At 43.6% G+C, this 19129-nt stretch overlaps 1 protein-coding gene across 1 annotated transcript in view; it reads right to left on the bottom strand.

Moving 5' to 3' along the window:
- Positions 1-3305: 3305 nt before the first annotated feature.
- rem2 (RAS (RAD and GEM)-like GTP binding 2) overlaps positions 3306-19129 on the bottom strand; it is a 31201-nt gene continuing 15377 nt past the window's right edge. Inside the window, exons 4-5 of the mRNA XM_072440971.1 lie at positions 12173-12350; positions 3306-3689 (exon numbers count right to left, since the gene is read on the bottom strand). Of these exons, the coding sequence (XP_072297072.1) occupies positions 3361-3689; positions 12173-12350 (507 nt within the window). The 3' untranslated portion in view covers positions 3306-3360. The remainder of the gene's footprint in view (positions 3690-12172; positions 12351-19129) is intronic.

Here is a 19129-nt window from a genome sequence, read left to right on the forward strand (position 1 = left end):
TATCTTTATTATTTTTCTCCTCCATCCCTTGTTGGGAAATGGGAGGTTTTGTCTATAGGAGTTTTTGTTTATTGGAGATCTTCTATTGAGAGTGTTTTTCAAACTTCCTATAAGTGATCTGTTCTTTTCCTCTGTATCTACCTGCGTTGCAACAATGCAATTTCCCCATGTGGGACAATAAAGGATTATCTTATCTTATCTTATCTTACTATGCTGGACCATGAGTCCCACCCCCTGCAGGACACTTTGTCCGCTCTGGAGAGCAGCTTCAGTGACAGACTGATCCATCCTCGTTGTGTGAAGGAAAGGTTTCGCAGGTCTTTCCTTCCTGCTGCTGTCAGACTCTACAACAAACACTGTTAGTACTGAACATGTGTCATTCAGCTTCATAATCATGTGTAATACTGTCACAATCATGTGCAATACTGTGACATAATGTCAATCATCCCTGTCGCAATATTTTCTGTCCATATAACAGCTGTAAATAAGAGTGTTATTATTATTAAGAATTCATAAGAATTTTTTTTCTTAGTTGTCTGTTTTTATTATAACACTTCTGTGCCTAATTTGTGTTGGAACACTAGAATTTCCCCATTGTGGGACAAATAAAGGTTGTTTTATCATTGTATTGTGATAAATGAGACAATTCCCATCTATTCCTTGCTTTAACTTCAGATACGTTTTTCTGTTGCCAGAACACTGCAGATTGGGAACATCCTCAGAGAATAGATGCCCGCATCCTGTTATCTAATCCTCGCATTTTGGGCCTAGACAAATTTACCAAAGTGCACACCCTCACATCAGTACTGAGGAAAAATGTTGCTGTAATGTATAATTATGTTATGCTATTGCTAAGTGCGGTTACCATAAAGCAATTTCATTTAATTTTACTCAAATTGTTGAGCTGTATATAGAATACTATTGTTTGTTTAATGGTGCCCTAGGAGCACTTTAACTGTATAAGGCTATTGCTTGGACATAATTTAAAATGACTGCGATGCAACCATAACTATGAAGAACAAAGTCTAAAGCTGCCAGTGGAACTTCCCCAAGCCACACAGAGGGCTGCGCTATCAGCCCAGCAGAGTAAATACAAATACTCAATAGGAACTACAAATAGGATTTGTAAAGACAATAAAACGCGTTAATTGGCTTTCAAAGGCAGAAAGCTTTTTTTTTTTTTTTTGTCTTGTTTTAGTCGATCTGTTGCTTGTTTTGGGCTGTTTTTCAAAGGCTTGGTCGCTGGTTGTTCTCTGAAACCCAGGCAAAACTGCCGACCTTCACAGCAAAAGCCTGTGGTTCAGGAACCAAGCCTCCCTGCTTCTCACCGTTTCACCCTTTTATCAAAGAAAACCAGAGAACAAAGACCTCTGCCGCTCAATTTCGGACCTACTATTTTGTTCCTAAAGAGGCTAAAGCTTCGTAAGTTACTGTTTTTCCACAATTAAACCTGTAATTTCATATGTCACCCTGTAATTTAAATCAGCCTCAGGAAAAACACTACAACAGTAACCAGTGGATGGCATGCCACTTATTTTCCTCTGGAGATTTTATTGCTTTGTCTATGTTCCAAAGTACAGCATTAAACTTATGTCAATTGAGGCAAGTTACAGGTCTGAAAAAAATGCTTGTTTGCTATAAAATCACGTTTAATGCCATGCAATGGAACATCGCCGGGAAAACAATACTAATGTGGGACAATAAAGGAATATCTTATCTTATCTTATCTTATCTAACAAGAACCACTTTGACCTAAATCAAACTAAACACTGTTTTGCATTATCTAAGAAAAATACTGAATTACATTTTTAATAAACAGAACCTTGTTCCTTTGTAAAGTGAGACTGGGAAAGTTGATATTGAGCAGATTCTTTTTCTGACCTGATATTTCCTCACAACCAAATTGTGTCGACGCAGCATGTTTTTACTGCAGGGCCCTAAATGGAGCAAGAGTCTTGGGAGCCTTGAGTCATCTGACGACCCGCCACTCGAGCCTTCGGCGACGATCAGCCGCACTCCCCACATTTTCCCAATTTATATTTCTATAATAAAACAAGACACTTATTCAGAATGTTGAACAAAAGTAATTTATTCTCTGTGGATAGACAAGAGTGCTCAGTCGACAGTGACAAATTCATGAAAATGTTCGGAGACACTGCCACGCTTGAAGATGTGTTTCCAGTCACTAATGTGCATTCACCTGTGCGTCCAGCCCCCACAGACACACAAGCGCCCATCCAGTCCCAAAAAATAAACAGGTAGATAAGGTTTTTTAGCATTTCCTTGTGAGATCTGGAAAAATCCTGTGCTCAGAAAAAAAGAATTGAATGTCTTTGTCGCCATGCGGGCGTTATCCGTGCTCCTCCACCTCCAGTAAAGGGTTCCTTATGGCCAGCAAAGATATGGCTTGGCGCGTAATTGGTAAAAAATATGAATTGTTGGTGGTGATAAGTGGAAAATGTGTGGTTGAGAAATGCACAAAGAGGAGGGCATCATTGTTTATAAAGGGATTTGCCTGTAACATGGCATTGCTAGAGCGACACTAGCTAGATTGTGCATTAGCTTTACTGGCCACTGAGGTGCAGTTAGTCCAGTATTAATTGTAAAAACTACATGGTCATCTTCTACTTGGCATGCTATAAAACAGATCTACGGCAGGTATATGTTCTTTATTCTCTAAGTAATCAGTGCGTGCTACTAGAGTGTTTAATTTGTGCCCACCAGCCCCTGTTCAATCCCGTCAAGTATGTAATTACCGATTCAAACCGAGAAGAAGAATCAGCTCCTATTGTTTACCGCTTATTGCCCAAACCGTGGCCTACTTTTTTCATCAAAGTGGTTAAAGGATGCCAATGTTGTGACTGCTTTATCTCTCATTTTTTAAATGCTATTTTACTTAATACAAAACTACGTGAATATTTCCCCTCTATGTATGCACCATAAACTGTACAGAAAAGATGGAGGTTGTACTTTGCAATTCAGCAGTGCAACATGTTATGTAAATTTTACGTAACACATAATATTGTCAGTTGATTTATCAGTAAATTGTTGACGATGCATACCATTATGATCACCAATGTGAAATCTTATACTGCTATAAACTGCAGTGCATCTGACATTATTCTATCAGAACAGAAGGACTGCAGCCACTTATTAGACAAAAGTACCAAAAAAGACCAAATATTGTAAACCCCACTCGATAATAATCATCATATAATGTCATGACAACGAGTGGTCATGATGTTAACGATCGGTAGATGTACTACGTGACTTTTACCTAATAGTTCAAGCCTATTTTCTTCTTCAGTTCATGTTGCGGTATCGTAATAAGTCTCTTGTTACTTCTTCTTGTGCGTTTCGTCACAGTGAGCTGAGGTCGTGGCAGGAGCGCGACTTCTGTCTGAAGATCTTGCTGCCGCGGTGACGGCTCATCTCCCTGTAGCGCCCCCTGTCTCTGTCCCGCTCTCTGCAGTACGACCTGGGGACCAGTCCGGCCAGGAAGCGCTTGGCCCGGCTGGTGAGGCTCTCCCTGCGCCCGGACCCGGGATCTCCGTCTGTCCAGCCCGGTCCTACGCAGTCCCCCCGGGCGGTCCGAACAGCGGCCTCCAGCAGCTCGGTGGTGCCGTGCTCCAGAGAGGCCGACAGCTCCAGGTAAAGGCAGTCGAACATCATGGCACTGGACTGGGCCTCTGCCACGAGAAAGACAAGGCTTCGGTTACACTTCAAACGAGTCAATCATGGGAGTTTAGTTATGGCTGGGCAATACAACATTCACAATATTCTCAACTTGATTTTGTTGTTGTTATTTCCTGAACATAAAAAAAAAAATCATGGCCATTTAACATAAGAAACTGACAAATTCCAAACTCTAAACCACATGCATTTACTGAGCGATAGCGCTGTATTAAAAAGACAAGTCAAGTATAATTGACCATTAGAAATTACTTCATTATTTTGTCTTACAAAGCGATTATGTGCAGCAATTTGTAAACTTTCCTATTAAAAAAAGCTATACAAATAATGTTGGATTTGAATGGACTGAACTTCAATCTTGATAAGAGTTTGATTGCACAGCCCTAAACTGAGCTAAGCCAAAGCAATTAAAATATGGACAGTAAAGAAGCACCTTTATAAAATAAAGAAAATGAATATGCAGCTCAAAAATAGTAATAATAGCTGCAACAAATAATCATTTCTGACTAAAAGCTGGATGGAGAAGCGTTTCATTCGAAAAAAACAAAAACAGCGGAGGTCCGGAGCTACTGGGTACAAAGGGTACTGTTCATATCCAAAAGATAAATATCAGGCACTCACTTGAAAACAAATATAAAAAGCCTTTATTTCACGTGGGACAGATACATTAAAAAACAAGATAAAATGTGAGTGCCTGATATTTAGCTTTTGGATATAAAGTGCATTGATTAAAAAGAAAATAGGAATAATGCATACGTCTTTGTTAAAAAGGTCTTCTGGTATGAGTTTTAGAGTCAGTACTCCAGATAAAGATTCTTTTTATAGCTGACTAGACAAGATGATTCAGATTAATTGTTGCAGCCAGTTTAATCAAAGTCTGTTAGCCAACTTGTGATTCATATATCTGTGTAATTAATCACATTTTAATCAACATCAAGATTCAGTCATACTAATTGTCAATAATCAGCTTTGCTCTATTTAATCAAGCCCACACCCGATCCTCAGTCAGTAAAAGCATGTGGTGAGCAGAGTTTAGATATTTGTCTATTAGATATTTGTCTATTTCTTGTATAAAATGTCAATAATTGAAAGCCTGTAATCGTTTAAATTCAGGAAATCTCAATATTAATTCATTCTTTCCAATAACACAAATAAATTGGAATCAAAAACAGAGATCGATGAATATGAGGAAAATCATTATTATTATATATTTTTTTCACATAGCCCCTAGTACCTATCTTAGTTACTAAAAAAACTTAAACAAACGTAACATATCCAATACAACCACTACAATGTTTCAAATAAAATAAGTAACTGCAAACAAATCAGTAGGTGAATTACTCATAATAAAGACAATTTTGTAATGACACTTATTATCTGAAGACGACTGGATGGTCCACAAATCCGAATCAATCAAACAATTGCGACGGATGAAAGAAGCGCCCGTCCGTCCCCTGCTGTTGTCTCGTGGTAATGGCTTCTATCTGACTGCGGTGGACACAGACAGGTGACTAAACGTGTTGTTGACAGAGTGACAGTCTCTGATCACACACGCCCCGACGATAAGAGGAGCAGACACATAAAGCCTCATTGTCATGTCAAATCGACTTTTTATTCTTGTGCCTTTGCTTTAGAATTGCTCCTGCTGTATGGAACTAAACAGCAGGAATCAAACGGAAAATGTCCAATTTGCATTCAAAAGAGCGGCACAAAAACGTTCACGTTTCGGAGGAAATTACTGCAAAATGAGGTCAAAGCGGGAATGTTTTTTACACCGATGAATTCAGTGTATGACAGGGGGAATTATTGTAGTATCCAAAATAATAAGTGCTTAGAGAAATGCCACAAAACCACAACATCCACGCTTATAGTAAGTCCCTCTGACGTATACAAAAGCTTTATACGTTACATTCTAATTCAACCACATCAGGAAACAAGCAGTGCAGCTGTCTGGGATGTGTCAGGGAGGGCATCTGGGTGATAAAATGATGTTTTATGCAAAATGATAAATCTAATCAGGGTCATTTTTGGATGATATCCTGTGATTTTGGCCAATAGTCCTAAATCTTCATGTGCATAACCTCTAATGTAATTTTGAGATTTATACAATAAATATTTGGGTTTTTCACAAATACAATAGACAGCTTATGAAACTAATAGAAATAACTTTTTTCTTTTTCTGCATTTGACCATGACTAATTGCATCATCTTGTTGCAACGCTTGTGAGCAGGCAATTAGTACTGCAACTGCTTGTCTTGAAGGGTTTAGACAAGAACATGGCGGTATTATGTAAACGGCAATCTTCAGCGCATCTTGTTTCAAGCCAAATGGGAAATATATTAAAAGTTGGAAAGCTATTTTTATCTGTGCAGGTGTCCTTTGCTCCACTAAAGGGGAAAATGTGCGCAATCAGTAAGAAATAGGAATTAATTCACACAAAAAATATACAAAAGCGCAATGTTTTGACGCTTGTAGCAATTGAAAATAATCTAAATCTGTCAAGTGCAAACACCTCCCTCCACCTGTGTCCCTGCCTGGTTTAGATTTGATCTGGGCCATGATACAGTCTCCGCTGCTGTGCCTCTTAATACAATATTGGACGAAGTTCGACCGAGAGGAGAAAAAGACCGGTCCCAAAGCAGATCAACCGAGTTTACTTTAATACCTCTGACAGAGTGAATTGAATTCTAAAAAAAGTGCTTGGGGACACGTGACTCGATAAAAAGGACACGGGGAGAGAGCAAGAGTAACACGATATTTCAATTCAATTGACATTCCCTTGCAAATGGATGAGGAAGTTGGATGTGAAAAGATTACAACATCACATGATGATAATTAATAACTCAATAATAACTTAAAGCTGTGGCATTGTTACATTCACCACTCGCCTCACATCAAGAACATTGTCAAACTGACTGCATGTTCATCCCAGAGTGCAAACTAACTAACTAACTTTGCTTTTATTACTGACTCGTCTTTTCTTGTAATGTCACACTTATATAGACAGTACAATACAGCACCACGGTGAGTAAAGAGTCATGTGAAACTATAGGATAAATGAGACGAGGAAAAAGCTGACTAAGCAAACCGGGGTCAGTTTATTTTAATCACAGCCCAAAGAGGCCACTACAGTTGTATTGAGCCCATGATAAATGTGTTCACACTGTCAGCAGCACTGCCATCACTTGGCGTGCTGCGTGTATATTAGCCTGTACACTGGGGTAAAGGTGAGAGACAGCGGTATAAAAGTGTCACGGTGCATGTTGGGAAGGAAATCGACTTTACGGCTGTAGGGGGATGTTAACGATCGGGACGGGCCAGTCAGGGTCCTCTGTCAGGCTCACATATCAAGAAGAATACTTCCCATCCATCTGAAGAGAACATAAGAACATCCTTGTCAGACGCCCTGGGAAGACTGCATTTCCATACTGCTGACCGCAACCAATGCTTCCAAGTTTATCCAGGGAGAGAAACTGCTGAGTAGCGATGTCTTTGGTGGCTTTTTCCCCGCCTCCTCCTGCTCCTCTCACGTCATCAGATACAAACAGGATACGAGAGGAGAGGGCAGTAGTCTAGGCACCCGTGAAAGTAAATTATACACTTGCTGCTTCGGTTTAGCGGGAAACAATGCAAACTAGAGCGGACTCCAAACTGTGGGTTTTACTTCACCACAGCACGAAACGTCTTTGGATAGAAGTTATGCTCACTGTCGTTGCTATGACAAATTAGCCAAGCGTTTAACCCAAATTCAAGAAATATTCTGTCCTACATAACCCACTTTTGAATACATTCTTTAGTTGAGAAAGTGGGACACAGTTTCAACTCAAAAAGAGACATTTTCCAAGTGCTTCAAACAAATATATTTTATACATTTGCCCTGGGAAGAACATCAGTAGTTTATAATGTGTTTTAAATTGTACCAAATACACATTGTTCTCAATTTGATATGATTCTAAGTCTGTCCTTGTAATGCAAACAATGATAATATTTTTTCAGTCTTATAAAATAAGGCTTTTTAAGAAGAACATTTTCATTATTCATTCGACATCATTCATTATTCACTCAAACTCAGTAACCACCAGCCCTGAATCTCAGAAACAGGCCAATATGTGCCATTGACAGCTCTGACCACCAATCACTGCCCTCACCTGCCAAGACGGGTTTGGACAAGTGTCTTGTCCAAGAACAAAAGAACAGTGTGCAATGTTAAAGCTTAGATTGAACTGCCAAAAACCTAACCTTTCACCATTTACTCTGCCTTACACCTTCCTATTTGATAATTAAAAGGGGGGGAATCCAAGTTAATAATCATCTACAAGTTAATAATGAATTACCTGTTTACATGAACATACTTTCTGTAAACAATGCACCTTCATACCAAATTTTGATACATCCTGACCTATCTGTTTGACAGCCAAAAAAGGATCTTTATCACCTTGCCAGCAAGATAAATTGGTTATTTCTGATTAGTAACACAGCCAAAACCTTTTGAATTTCCCTCTGTGAAAACTCACTCTTTCAAGGACAACTACACACAGTCACACAAACCATTCATTTGGCCCGTCTTTGTCACTTGACTCTTATCTCCCCTCACTCACCCGCCTCGCCAACACTGACAGGAGAGGATGGAGCGATAGGGCAGGCTGTGTTTCTGCCCGTGTGAAGACGTACACTGGCCATACCTACTATTGTACCCCTATGGCGACCACAAACATACATTATGGTTGTCAGAGCAGCCTGTTAGACCTGTAAGAGCCAGATAATCCAAGCCACACAATGCGCCAGAGCACCTTGAGTGGATGAGATAGAGTATTAGCGCTACGGTTCAGCAGCTCTATCAAAAGCTGTGTCTCGACTAGCAATGTGTGTGTAATGGAAGAAGCCAGTAAACAGGTTTGAATATAGTGGGTAGAGGCTGCCAAAGTCGGATGCCAAACCTTTTAGTCAATCGCCTTTTATTCTATCTCTTAAACATTCATGCGCTGCCCTGCTTAGCCTTCATAAACTCCCCTCATAAAGTCCAGTTATGTTATCGCCGACCTGACCCGTGGGGATTTTTGGCTATGCATAAATTCAGAATGGAGCAGATTTTCTTTTTCGCTCATACAATATTTGGCCAGCTTTGTGAAGGCATTGAAAAGGTACAAAGACTGGAGAGCTAAACGCTGAGCAGAATGGCAAATCAGCATTTTAATCCAAACTGACTGTTACTGAGGGGCTTTGGGTTTGAGGGCTTGAATGCATAAATAGATGTTTGGATAAAGAGATTAGGTGAAGACTTTACATGTTAAGACAGTATTGAAGAAAAAAGGTTCAGTTGTAGTCATCTGGTCTTAGTTTAGAAAAAAACGGACGTTTCGACTCTCATCCAAGAGTCATTGTTAATAAGCAAATTTAGGCCGGAAACTCAGATATTTACTCTATTCTGTGGTAAGTCCAGCCCATCGGGCGGGCCCTCCTGCAGTAGAAAAAAATGTTTGTTTCAACAGAAACTTACACCTCTTTGTTTTCTAACAGGCTAGCCTTTTGTTTACTATCAGCCCTTTAATGGGCTATTAGTCTCCCCTTTGTTTTTGTGTGTCCCTGGCTCACTCACCCTGAGGACCTGATTAGCATCCGAATGTCCTGGACCTCTACCTCGCCATTTTTTTCTAAACTGAGTCCAGATGACTACAACTGAACCTTTTTCTACAATGGAACACTCCTGGACGAATGAGGGACGACACCGACACGTTAAGACAGGGAATAAAGCATAAGACACAATAATGGAGAGAAACTGTAGTGTCTTTGTCATAATTAGCATTGTCACCATACTAGCATTTTTATACAAAGAAATAGACTTGGATCTTGATGTCTATTTTGATACTGCATTCTGATATAATACTTTTACTTAAAGTACTACTAATTTTACTAATACTTTTTTTTTTTTTACCCATACACGAAATAATAGTGCTTTCTTTGTGTTACCATGTGGTCTTATACTAGTTCTGCTCAAGCTCATGATCTTTTTAAACTAAAAGGAAAGGACACAATTTTATCTTGTTAATGTGATTTTTTTTTTTACTATCATACTTCAAAATGATTATCTATGTTTGATAATATTTAGTATCGATATTGATTAAGGGAGCCAAATGCATCAAAGATTAAATACTAATCATAAAAAACATGTACTGAAAAATATTATTAAAACCTAAAGCGTATACTTATTCCTATTGATGATGTTGTGAAACAAACAATCTTAAAATCCATCAAATGACCTGAGAGTTGGATTGTGATCGACAAAAATGTGCCATTTAAAACACTTACAGATATCCCACATTATCAATGATGAATCAACACCACACATTTACAAAATGAGGCACGTTGCCTCAACAAAACAAAAAAAAAGATCGAGACACTAAGCCAAGAGATTATTAAACAATCTAATTAAAATCTTGATAATTCAAAGCAAACTTTCAAGTTCTCTCCCAAACACAGATGGTCCCATGGCAGGGACGGAGAATCAACTCATATCAGTGCCAACATAAGTTTTACAAATGAATACAAGCCATTTACTTTTGTTCAATGTCAAAGTTATTATTTGAATCTGTTAGAATAATCAAAGCAACTGAAAGCCTCTCAGGTGAGTATGTTTAGTTGGCAGTGCGCATTACCAGTCATTTGTTGGAGTGAGTAATGATGCTGCACTTTGCCCATAAGGAGAGGCCCGGCTGAGCATTTATTCCTGGATAATGTAAACACATAAATTGATTTCACTGATCAAACATACATTCTCCCCGGGGCCTTCTAATGGAGACAGTGTGGACTGAGAGAACGATTTATGACACGGTCGAGACACACAACAAGAGGTTAAGAGGCTGGAAACATGAGTTATCGCACGCTACAGCTGGAACTATGCTTTTTGCTACATTAGCATTTGATTTATTCAGATAATTACACTGAGGCCATGTTAACAAACCAATATAATTCAAGACTTCTAAAAAGCAACATTAAGAGGGTTAAATATGTCCACCTGCTCAATATGCTGTCAGAATCAGACAAGGTCTAATGCCAGTGTCAACAAAATTCACAAACATAGGAACTTGCTTTGTTGATATGGTGCAACATCCAACAAACAATAATAAAAACAAGATTGATAGAATAAAAAAGGGCATGCATTGAAGAAAAACTATTTAAATTTACTATAAGATAAAAAATAGGCTTACTATGTAACAAAAATTTACAGTTAAATTTACAGATGTAGTGCAGAAAGTGAAGAGTGCAGTGAGAGTTCATGAGTCCAACGGCAGAGGGAAAGAAACTGTTCTTATGGCGGGAGGTTCTGATCCGAATGGATCGTAACCTGCTGCCTGAGGGGAGTGGCCTCCTGCCTAAGGGAGTGGCCTCCTGCCTAAGGGGAGTGGCTCAAATAGTCCGTGTCCAGGGTGAGAAGGATCGGCTGTGATCCGACCTGTTCATCCCAGAGTCCTGGAGACGTACAGGTCCTGCAGGGATGGAAGTCTGCAGCCGATCACCTTCTCAGCAGAGGGCAATGAGCTATAGTCTCTGTTTGTCCCTGGCTGTGGCTCCAGCGTACCACACGGTGATGCCGAAGGAGGTGAGGATGGACTCAATGATGGCCGTGTAGAACTGCACCATCTGATGGTGAGCTTGAGGTCCTGGGTGATGGTGATGCCGAGGGTTAGGGTTAGGGAAGCAAAAGGAGTCTGCAGTGGTGATGGGGGAGTCTGTCATAGTGGGGGGGGACTTTCTTGAAGTCCACGATCATCTCCACTGTCTTCTGGGCATTGAGCTCCATGTTGTTACCGCTGCACCAGAACACCTCCCTCCTGTAGAATGACTCATCCCCGTCCGAGATTAGCCCGATGAGGGTGGTGTCTACTGCAAACTTGATCAGTTTTAGTTTTAGCGTAGTGGCTGGAGGTGCAGCAGCTTGTGTACATGGGGAAGAACAGGGGAGAAAGTACACAGCCCTGTGGCGATCCTGTGCTGGTAATCCGAGTGTCTGAGACATTCTTCCCCAGTTGCACGCACTGTCTCTGATCCGTGAATTGGAGTATCAGGTTGATGGCGTCATATACAGACCTGTTGGCTCTGTAGGCGAACTGCAGGGGGTCCAGCAGGGGGGAGGTGAAGGACTTGATGTGGGGAAAGACCAGGTGTTCAAATGACTTATTAAATCCAGTGATCTGGGGCTTGTTGAGGACAGAGACAATGATGGACGAAAGTTAACGCTCTCTCTTCACTGTATTTAGATGCCCTGTGATCTGGTTTTGGAAATGTCAATCATATCTTTGCTCATTTTCCTGGTTCTAACGGAGGACAAAATGTTTACTTATTGCCTAAAAACATCTCATAGGTGCCAAAATCAATAAAGCAATATAAATATGTCGTGGGGTTTTATGTCCCTTGCTGGCAGTATATGCTTAATACACTACATGAGGGAGAGCACATGCACTCATCCCTCCCAGTACCTACCCTCGCTGCTGATTTCCCGGGAGCGCACCAGGTCACTCTTGTTGCCCACGAGGATGATTGGTGTGGTGGGCTGGGACTCCCGGAGGAGGAGGCGGAGCTGGGCGATGCGGTGAAAACTCCGTCTGTCAGTGACCGAGAACACCAGGATGCAAACGTCACACTGGAGAGTAGACAGTTCCTGCAAATGGGAGGAGGATATGCCAATTAGCATGAATAAATCAATACATTTGTGTAGCGATGTCACCAGAACAGAACTGAAGACCACCTCCTGTAGGTAACTAGTGACATAGTGACAGCTGGAATGTGGTTAAGTTAAGCAAATCTGAAAATGTGTTGGTTGGTGTTCGGATTAGTGCTGTCACAATGTAAAAAACAAACTCAAATTCAAGAGTATATATTAACATCCATAGTTTTGGATAGCTTTCGTTTGACAAACTTAATTCAGAATGTAATGTACGAAGGATGTGTGCTGTGTAGACCCATTGTTTCCTCCGATTGACCCGGTGATTCCCAATGGCATGAATAGTATGAATAAAAAATACACTAGAACCCTAATGTTATTTCCTTGTACAATCATGTCAGTGAATGAAATTGGTTTGACACATCTTCTATTGTCGCTCTGACCACAGGGGCAGTGACATCAGCCTGTCCTTTTCATTTGAAGTTTTTTTTCCTTCTGTTTTTGCCCCATGAGAGAACGCAGACGCGGTTCTGGCTTAGTTGCTTCACAAACATCACGCTTCACTTTGTATGTCCTGACCCTTTTAACAGGGACCACCACTGTCCCACTGGGGCTGCTGTCACAGACGCTCAATTAGCCGGAGTGGCTCAATGCAGCAGCACCAGCCTCAAGAACTGCCCCCATCTGTGACTGTCCTCTCTCCACTCACAGCAAGTTCAACCAATCAATGTGTCTGAGACAAAGACTCAACAATGTTTTTCAAGACCTTCACAACTTAAATCAACATGATCAGAAAACGTATTGGTTTAGTATACGAACTAAGCTAAAAAAAAACATTACAAAAATATATAAATGAATGGAAAGAAAACAGTGATGACAACACGAACAAGGCAGTTTACGTCGCCCGGATCGGCATCACCGGGGCCCCATCCTGGAGCCAGGCCTGGGATGGGTGCTCCATGGCGAGCGCCTGGTGGCCGGGTCTTACCCCACGGGGCCCGGCCGGGCACAGCCCGAAAGAGCGACGTGGGGCCGCACTCCCGCAGGAGGATCCATAAGGGGCCGGTGCAGAGAGATTTGGGCGGCAGTCGACGGCAGGGGCCTCGGCGACCAGATCTCCAGACACAGAGACTAACTCTGGGGACATGGAATGTCACCTCGCTGGGGGGGAAAGAGCCTGAGCTTGTGCGGGAGGTTGAGCGATACTGACTAGATATAGTCGGCCTCACCTCCACGCACAGTTTGGGCTCTGGAACCCATCTCCTCGAGAGGGGCTGGACGCTCCACTTCTCTGGTGTTGCCCGCGGGGAGAGGCGGCCGGCTGGTGTGGGCTTGCTGATAGCCCCTCAGCTCAGCCGCCACGTGTTGGAGTTTACCCCGGTGAACGAGAGGGTCACGTCCCTCCGCCTTCGGGTGGGGGACAGGTCTCTCACTGTTGTGGCGGCCTACGGGCCGAACAGCAGTGCGGAGTACCCGGCCTTCTTGGAGTCCTTGGGAGGGGTACTGGACAGTGCACCGACCGGGGACTCCGTTGTTCTACTGGGGGACTTCAACGCCCACGTGGGCAATGACAGTGACACCTGGAGAGGGGTGATCGGGAAGAACGGCTTCCCCGATCTGAACCCGAGTGGTGTTCAGTTATTGGACTTCTGTGCTAGCCACGGATTGTCCATAACGAACACCATGTTCAAGCACAAGGGTGTCCATCAGTGCACATGGCACCAGGACACCCTAGGCCGGAGGTCAATGATCGACTTTGTTGTCGTGTCATCAGACCTCCGGCCGCGTGTCTTGGACACTCGGGTGAAGAGAGGGGCAGAGTTGTCAACCGATCACCACCTGGTGGTGAGTTGGATCCGCTGGCGGAGGAGGAAGCCGGACAGACTTGGTAGACCCAAGCGCATTGTGAGGGTCTGTTGGGAACGTCTAGTGGAGCCCTCTGTCAGTAGGGTATTCAACTCGCACCTCCGGGAGAGCTTCTCCCATGTCTCGGGGGAGGTTGGGGACATTGAGTCCGAGTGGACCATGTTCTCCGCCTCCATTGTTGATGCGGCTGCTCGGAGTTGTGGTCGCAAGGTCTCCGGTGCCTGTCGTGGCGGCAACCCCCGAACCCGGTGGTGGACACCGGAAGTAAGGGATGCCGTCAGACTGAAGAAGGAGGCCTATCAGGCCACTCTGGCTTGTAGTTCTCTGGAGGTCATCGACGGGTATCGGCAGGCCAAGCGAGCCGCGGCTCGTGCTGTCGCAGAGGCAAAAACCCGGGCCTGGGAGGAGTTCGGGGAGGCCATGGAGGAGGACTATCGGTCGGCACCAAAGAAATTCTGGCAAACCGTCCGGCGCCTCAGGAGGGGGAAGCAGTGTCTCACCAACACCGTTTACGGTGCGGGTGGAGGCCTGCTGACCTCGACTGGGGATGTCGTCGGACGGTGGAAGGAATACTTTGAGGATCTCCTTAATCCCTCAGTCACGTCTTCCGAAGAGGAAGTAGAGACCGGGGACTCGGAGGCTGGCTCCTCCATCACCCAAGCTGAAGTCACTGAGGTTGTTCTCAAACTCCTCGGTGGCAGGGCTCCGGGGGTGGATGAGATCCGCCCTGAGTACCTAAAGTATCTGGATGTTGTAGGACTGTCTTGGTTGACACGTCTCTGCAACATCGCGTGGCGTTCGGGGACCGTGCCTCTGGACTGGGAGACCGGGGTGGTGGTCCCTCTGTTCAAGAAGGGGGACCGGAGGGTGTGTTCCAACTACAGAGGGATCACACTCCTCAGCCTCCCGGGTAAGGTCTATTCCAAGGTACTGGAGAGGAGAATCCGATAGTCGAACCTCCGATTCAGGAGGAGCAGAGTGGTTTTTTGTCCCGGTCGTGGAACACTGGACCAGCTCTATACCCTCCATCGGGTGCTCGAGGGCTCATGGGAGTTTGCCCAACCAGTCTACATGTGCTTTGTGGATCTGGAGAAGGCTTTCGACCGTGTCCCTCGGGGTGTCCTTTGGGGGGTGCTCCGGGAGTACGGGGTCCGGGGCCCTTTGCTCAGGGCTGTCCGGTCCCTGTATGACCGGAGCAGGAGCTGTGTTTGCATTGCCGGCAGTAAGTCATACCTGTTCCCAGTGCATGTTGGACTCCACCAGGGCTGCCCTTTGTCACCGGTTCTGTTCATAGTTTTTATGGACAGAATTTCTAGGCGCAGTCAGGGGTCGGAGGGTGTCCGGTTTGGGGACCACAGGATCTCATCTCTGCTGTTTGTAGACGATGTTGTCCTGATGGCTCCATCAAACCCGGACCTGCAACATGCACTGGGACGGTTTGCAGCCGAGTGTTAAACGGCTGGGATGAGAATCAGCACCTCCAAATCCGAGGCCATGGTTCTCGACCGGAAAAAGGTGGCTTGCCCTCTTCAGGTGGGTGGGGTGTCCTTGCCCCAAGTGGAGGAGTTCAAGTATCTCGGGGTCTTGTTCACGAGTGAGGGAAGGATGGAGCGTGAGATCGACAGGCGGATCGGTGCAGCGGCTGCAGTGATGCAGTCGCTGCATCGGACCGTTGTGATAAAGAGGGAGCTGAGCCGAAAGGCAAAGCTCTCTATTTACCGGTCGGTCTACGTTCCAACCCTCACCTATGATCACGAGCTTTGGGTAGTGACCGAAAGAACAAGATCGCGGATACAAGCGGTCAAAATGAGTTTCCTCCGCCGTGTGGCTGGGCGCTCCCTTAGAGATAAGGTGAGGAGCTCTGCCACATGGGGGGAGCTCGGAGTAGAGCCGCTGCTCCTCCACGTCGAGAGGAGCCAGCTGAGGTGGCTCGGGCATCTGTTCCGGATGCCTCCTGGGCGCCTCCCTCGGGAGGTGTTTCAGGCATGTCCCACCGGGAAGACCCAGGACACGCTGGAGAGACTATGTCTCTCGGCTGGCCTGGGAACGCCTCGGGATCCACCCGGAGGAGTTGGAGGAAGTGTCTGGGGAGAAGGAAGTCTGTGAGTCCCTGCTCAGACTGCTGCCCCCGCGACCCGGCCCCGGATAAAGCAGCAGAAGATGGATGGATGGATGGAAAGAAAACAACGACCTCTTTTATTAAGATATGGTTGTATTTTTCAGTGATTGACCAATGTATTGGACAAGCATGAAACGTTATGATAATCCCAAACAGAGCATCGGGCTGATCATCTCATGCCTTAATTACAGTCATGCACTGCTAACAAATTCGTTAATCCTGCATTAGTTAAAGGTGTGGACACCACAAATACTATTACATAGTGACCGGGGCAGTTAATGGTGGGCAGTGATTCACGTTTGCAAAGGCACCCTGAGGAATCAGCCTAATGTAGCTTCAAGGCCATCGAATATTAATTAAACATGCACCATTTGGGTCACCTTTAAAATAAGCATACTGTATTTCAAAGTGCTAAAACACAGTCTAATTTCTATTCAATATTCTAACTAACACTTTTGTATAATCATTAGAGGCAGAGGTTGAGGAAGCAGATGCAAATGGCGAAGGTGGGCAGGTTTAGAGAGAGCGACCATTTTACGGAAGGACATTGCTTGAGGTGGTTTGAACATGTGCAATTAATTTTATTTTCTATTTTTATAAGGGTGCTCAGGTTAGAGCTGCCAGACGAGGCACCATGAGGAAGATTTATGGATGTAATGAAAAAGGCCATCAAGTTAGTGGCTGCTGTGGGAGGATAGGGGTGTATGTGAAATCATATGATTTACTGCGGTAACTTGAAATGGAGCAGCAAAAAATAATTAAATTTAAAATATTACAAACTAATTTCACACATCAGTGATCTGTTTAAAGCATACAAAACATTCCAAAACACATCTTCAAGCAATCGATGGAACTTTGTCCAAACAAGGAAACATGAAACCTCCTCCCACGCTCCTCTTACCTACGGACTCTAGGAATGAGTGCAGTGAGGGTCAGAGCGATCAATTCTGCAAAAACAATTCTGCCTTTAAATCCTGTCGGAGAAGCAGGAGCCTGGACAGGATGTACCCACTTCTACTTCTGGGAACACAATTTTGGTATTTCTTTCACTGTATCAAACTGAGAGCAAGACATTAGAGTGGTATATACTGTAAATCTAAACATTGTTGAGTTATAAGTACATCCACAACTCCTTTCTCCTGTATATGATCCAAATTGTCTTGACAAGTGGTGCAAACATACCAATAGTGGCTTCATTCTATGTCCTTAATAGTAGATGGAGTAAAATTGTTAAGGATATTTGTTGGGGACACATTGTGACAATATACAACAACTATTGAACAAATAAAGCCAGTATTGAAAGTATTGAACACGTGATGGCTGGATGGTGTTGTCTGATGTACAAAGGTCTACAGTTTGTTCCGAATAATAATGTTATAAGTTGTGCAACTGATTTACATGGCGCTTTTTTGTATTTCAATTATACATTATTAATTATCGCTACCAGCCTCTCCAATTAAACACTCATTCATACAAAGCAAAGGTATGCCAAGTACAACGACAGCATGCACTGGTCTGTGTGTATAACTTCCTTTTAAATCAATGACTGAAAGTAAAAAGTTACAGGCGAGTAATAGGATTATGTTTCATACTATTTATAACTTTACATTGACTTTTATTAGATCACCGGAAATGAAGAATCGATTTTCTGATTCAACTAGAGTCACTCCGGGAGTAAATTAAATCAATATATAACCATGTTGTACCTAACTCAATCTTCTCCCTAACGCCACTCACTTTAAAGCGTATGTGTGTCACACCTGCACAAACGCCCTTGCCCTACATCCCACCGGAAAGGTGAATTCCTGCCCTCTGGAGAGTTTCACAAAAAATACACATCATCCTGAGCGGCTGAGCTGTAGCACCGGATCACACCCTGGAGCAGGAAATTCACGGGGAGAGCCTTGGCAGTCCATCTATCTCTGGGAGCGCATGAGCAGACAGGGCAGAGAGGAAGAGAGGGGGAGCGCGGAGGGGCACGACAGCTCCGCCACCTGTCACTGTCGGACTGAGCGATGCGGCCGACGAGCGGATCGACAACAACGCCGCACGAGGAGGAGAGGACGGCGAGAGAATCAGCGAAGGAGTGGTAAGACTGGACACATCGATTAGTAAGAGAAGTGTGACCATGAAGTGAATACGCCTCTGTGGAACCGAGGCGGGGAGGATGGGGAAGAAGCCAATTCTCTCTCCCTCACTCTCTGCACGGTTGGCAGGGAGCAGGCCATCTGTCAATGCCTACTCCTCCCATGCGCACACACGTTCAGACGCAGCGCAAAACAAGTTGCACGCAAATGCAAAGACTACGCATCAAAGAGCCCCCTGAATCGTGCGAGTAATCATGAGCTCATCTTCTCTCTTCGGGCTCGGCTCTGTAGAGATGGTTTCCCTAGTTCACAGTGTGGAAATATTACAAGCTGCTGTGAGCGTGTGTTGAAATCCTGAAACCCAAATGACACTTCTTATCATTATTTATCGTTTGTTATTATTTTCAGACCTGTTACAGTATTGATCACAGTTTGAGATATTTTCAAGCCAAATTGTTGGTTGGTGTAGGTTTTACTATATAAAGGGAAGTTTTTAATAACGTTAGAAAGGTTCCCTGGTAAATTATTTATAAGGCGTTATTAAGTACGAGTTATTTATTTTTTATTTATAAGCTCATGAAAGGCATTCAAATGCATTTATCACTTATATCACTTAATATTTTAATAAGCAGCTTAGTAAAGCTCTTTTTTATTGACTTATAAACATTTATTTAAGGTATTACAGTACAAACAAATGCTAGTAA

The sequence above is a fragment of the Eucyclogobius newberryi genome, unplaced genomic scaffold (genome assembly GCF_026437365.1).
Source record: "Eucyclogobius newberryi isolate DKJ021-1_F unplaced genomic scaffold, fEucNew1.0.hap1 SCAF_12, whole genome shotgun sequence".
Taxonomy (NCBI): Eukaryota; Metazoa; Chordata; class Actinopteri; order Gobiiformes; family Gobiidae; genus Eucyclogobius; species Eucyclogobius newberryi.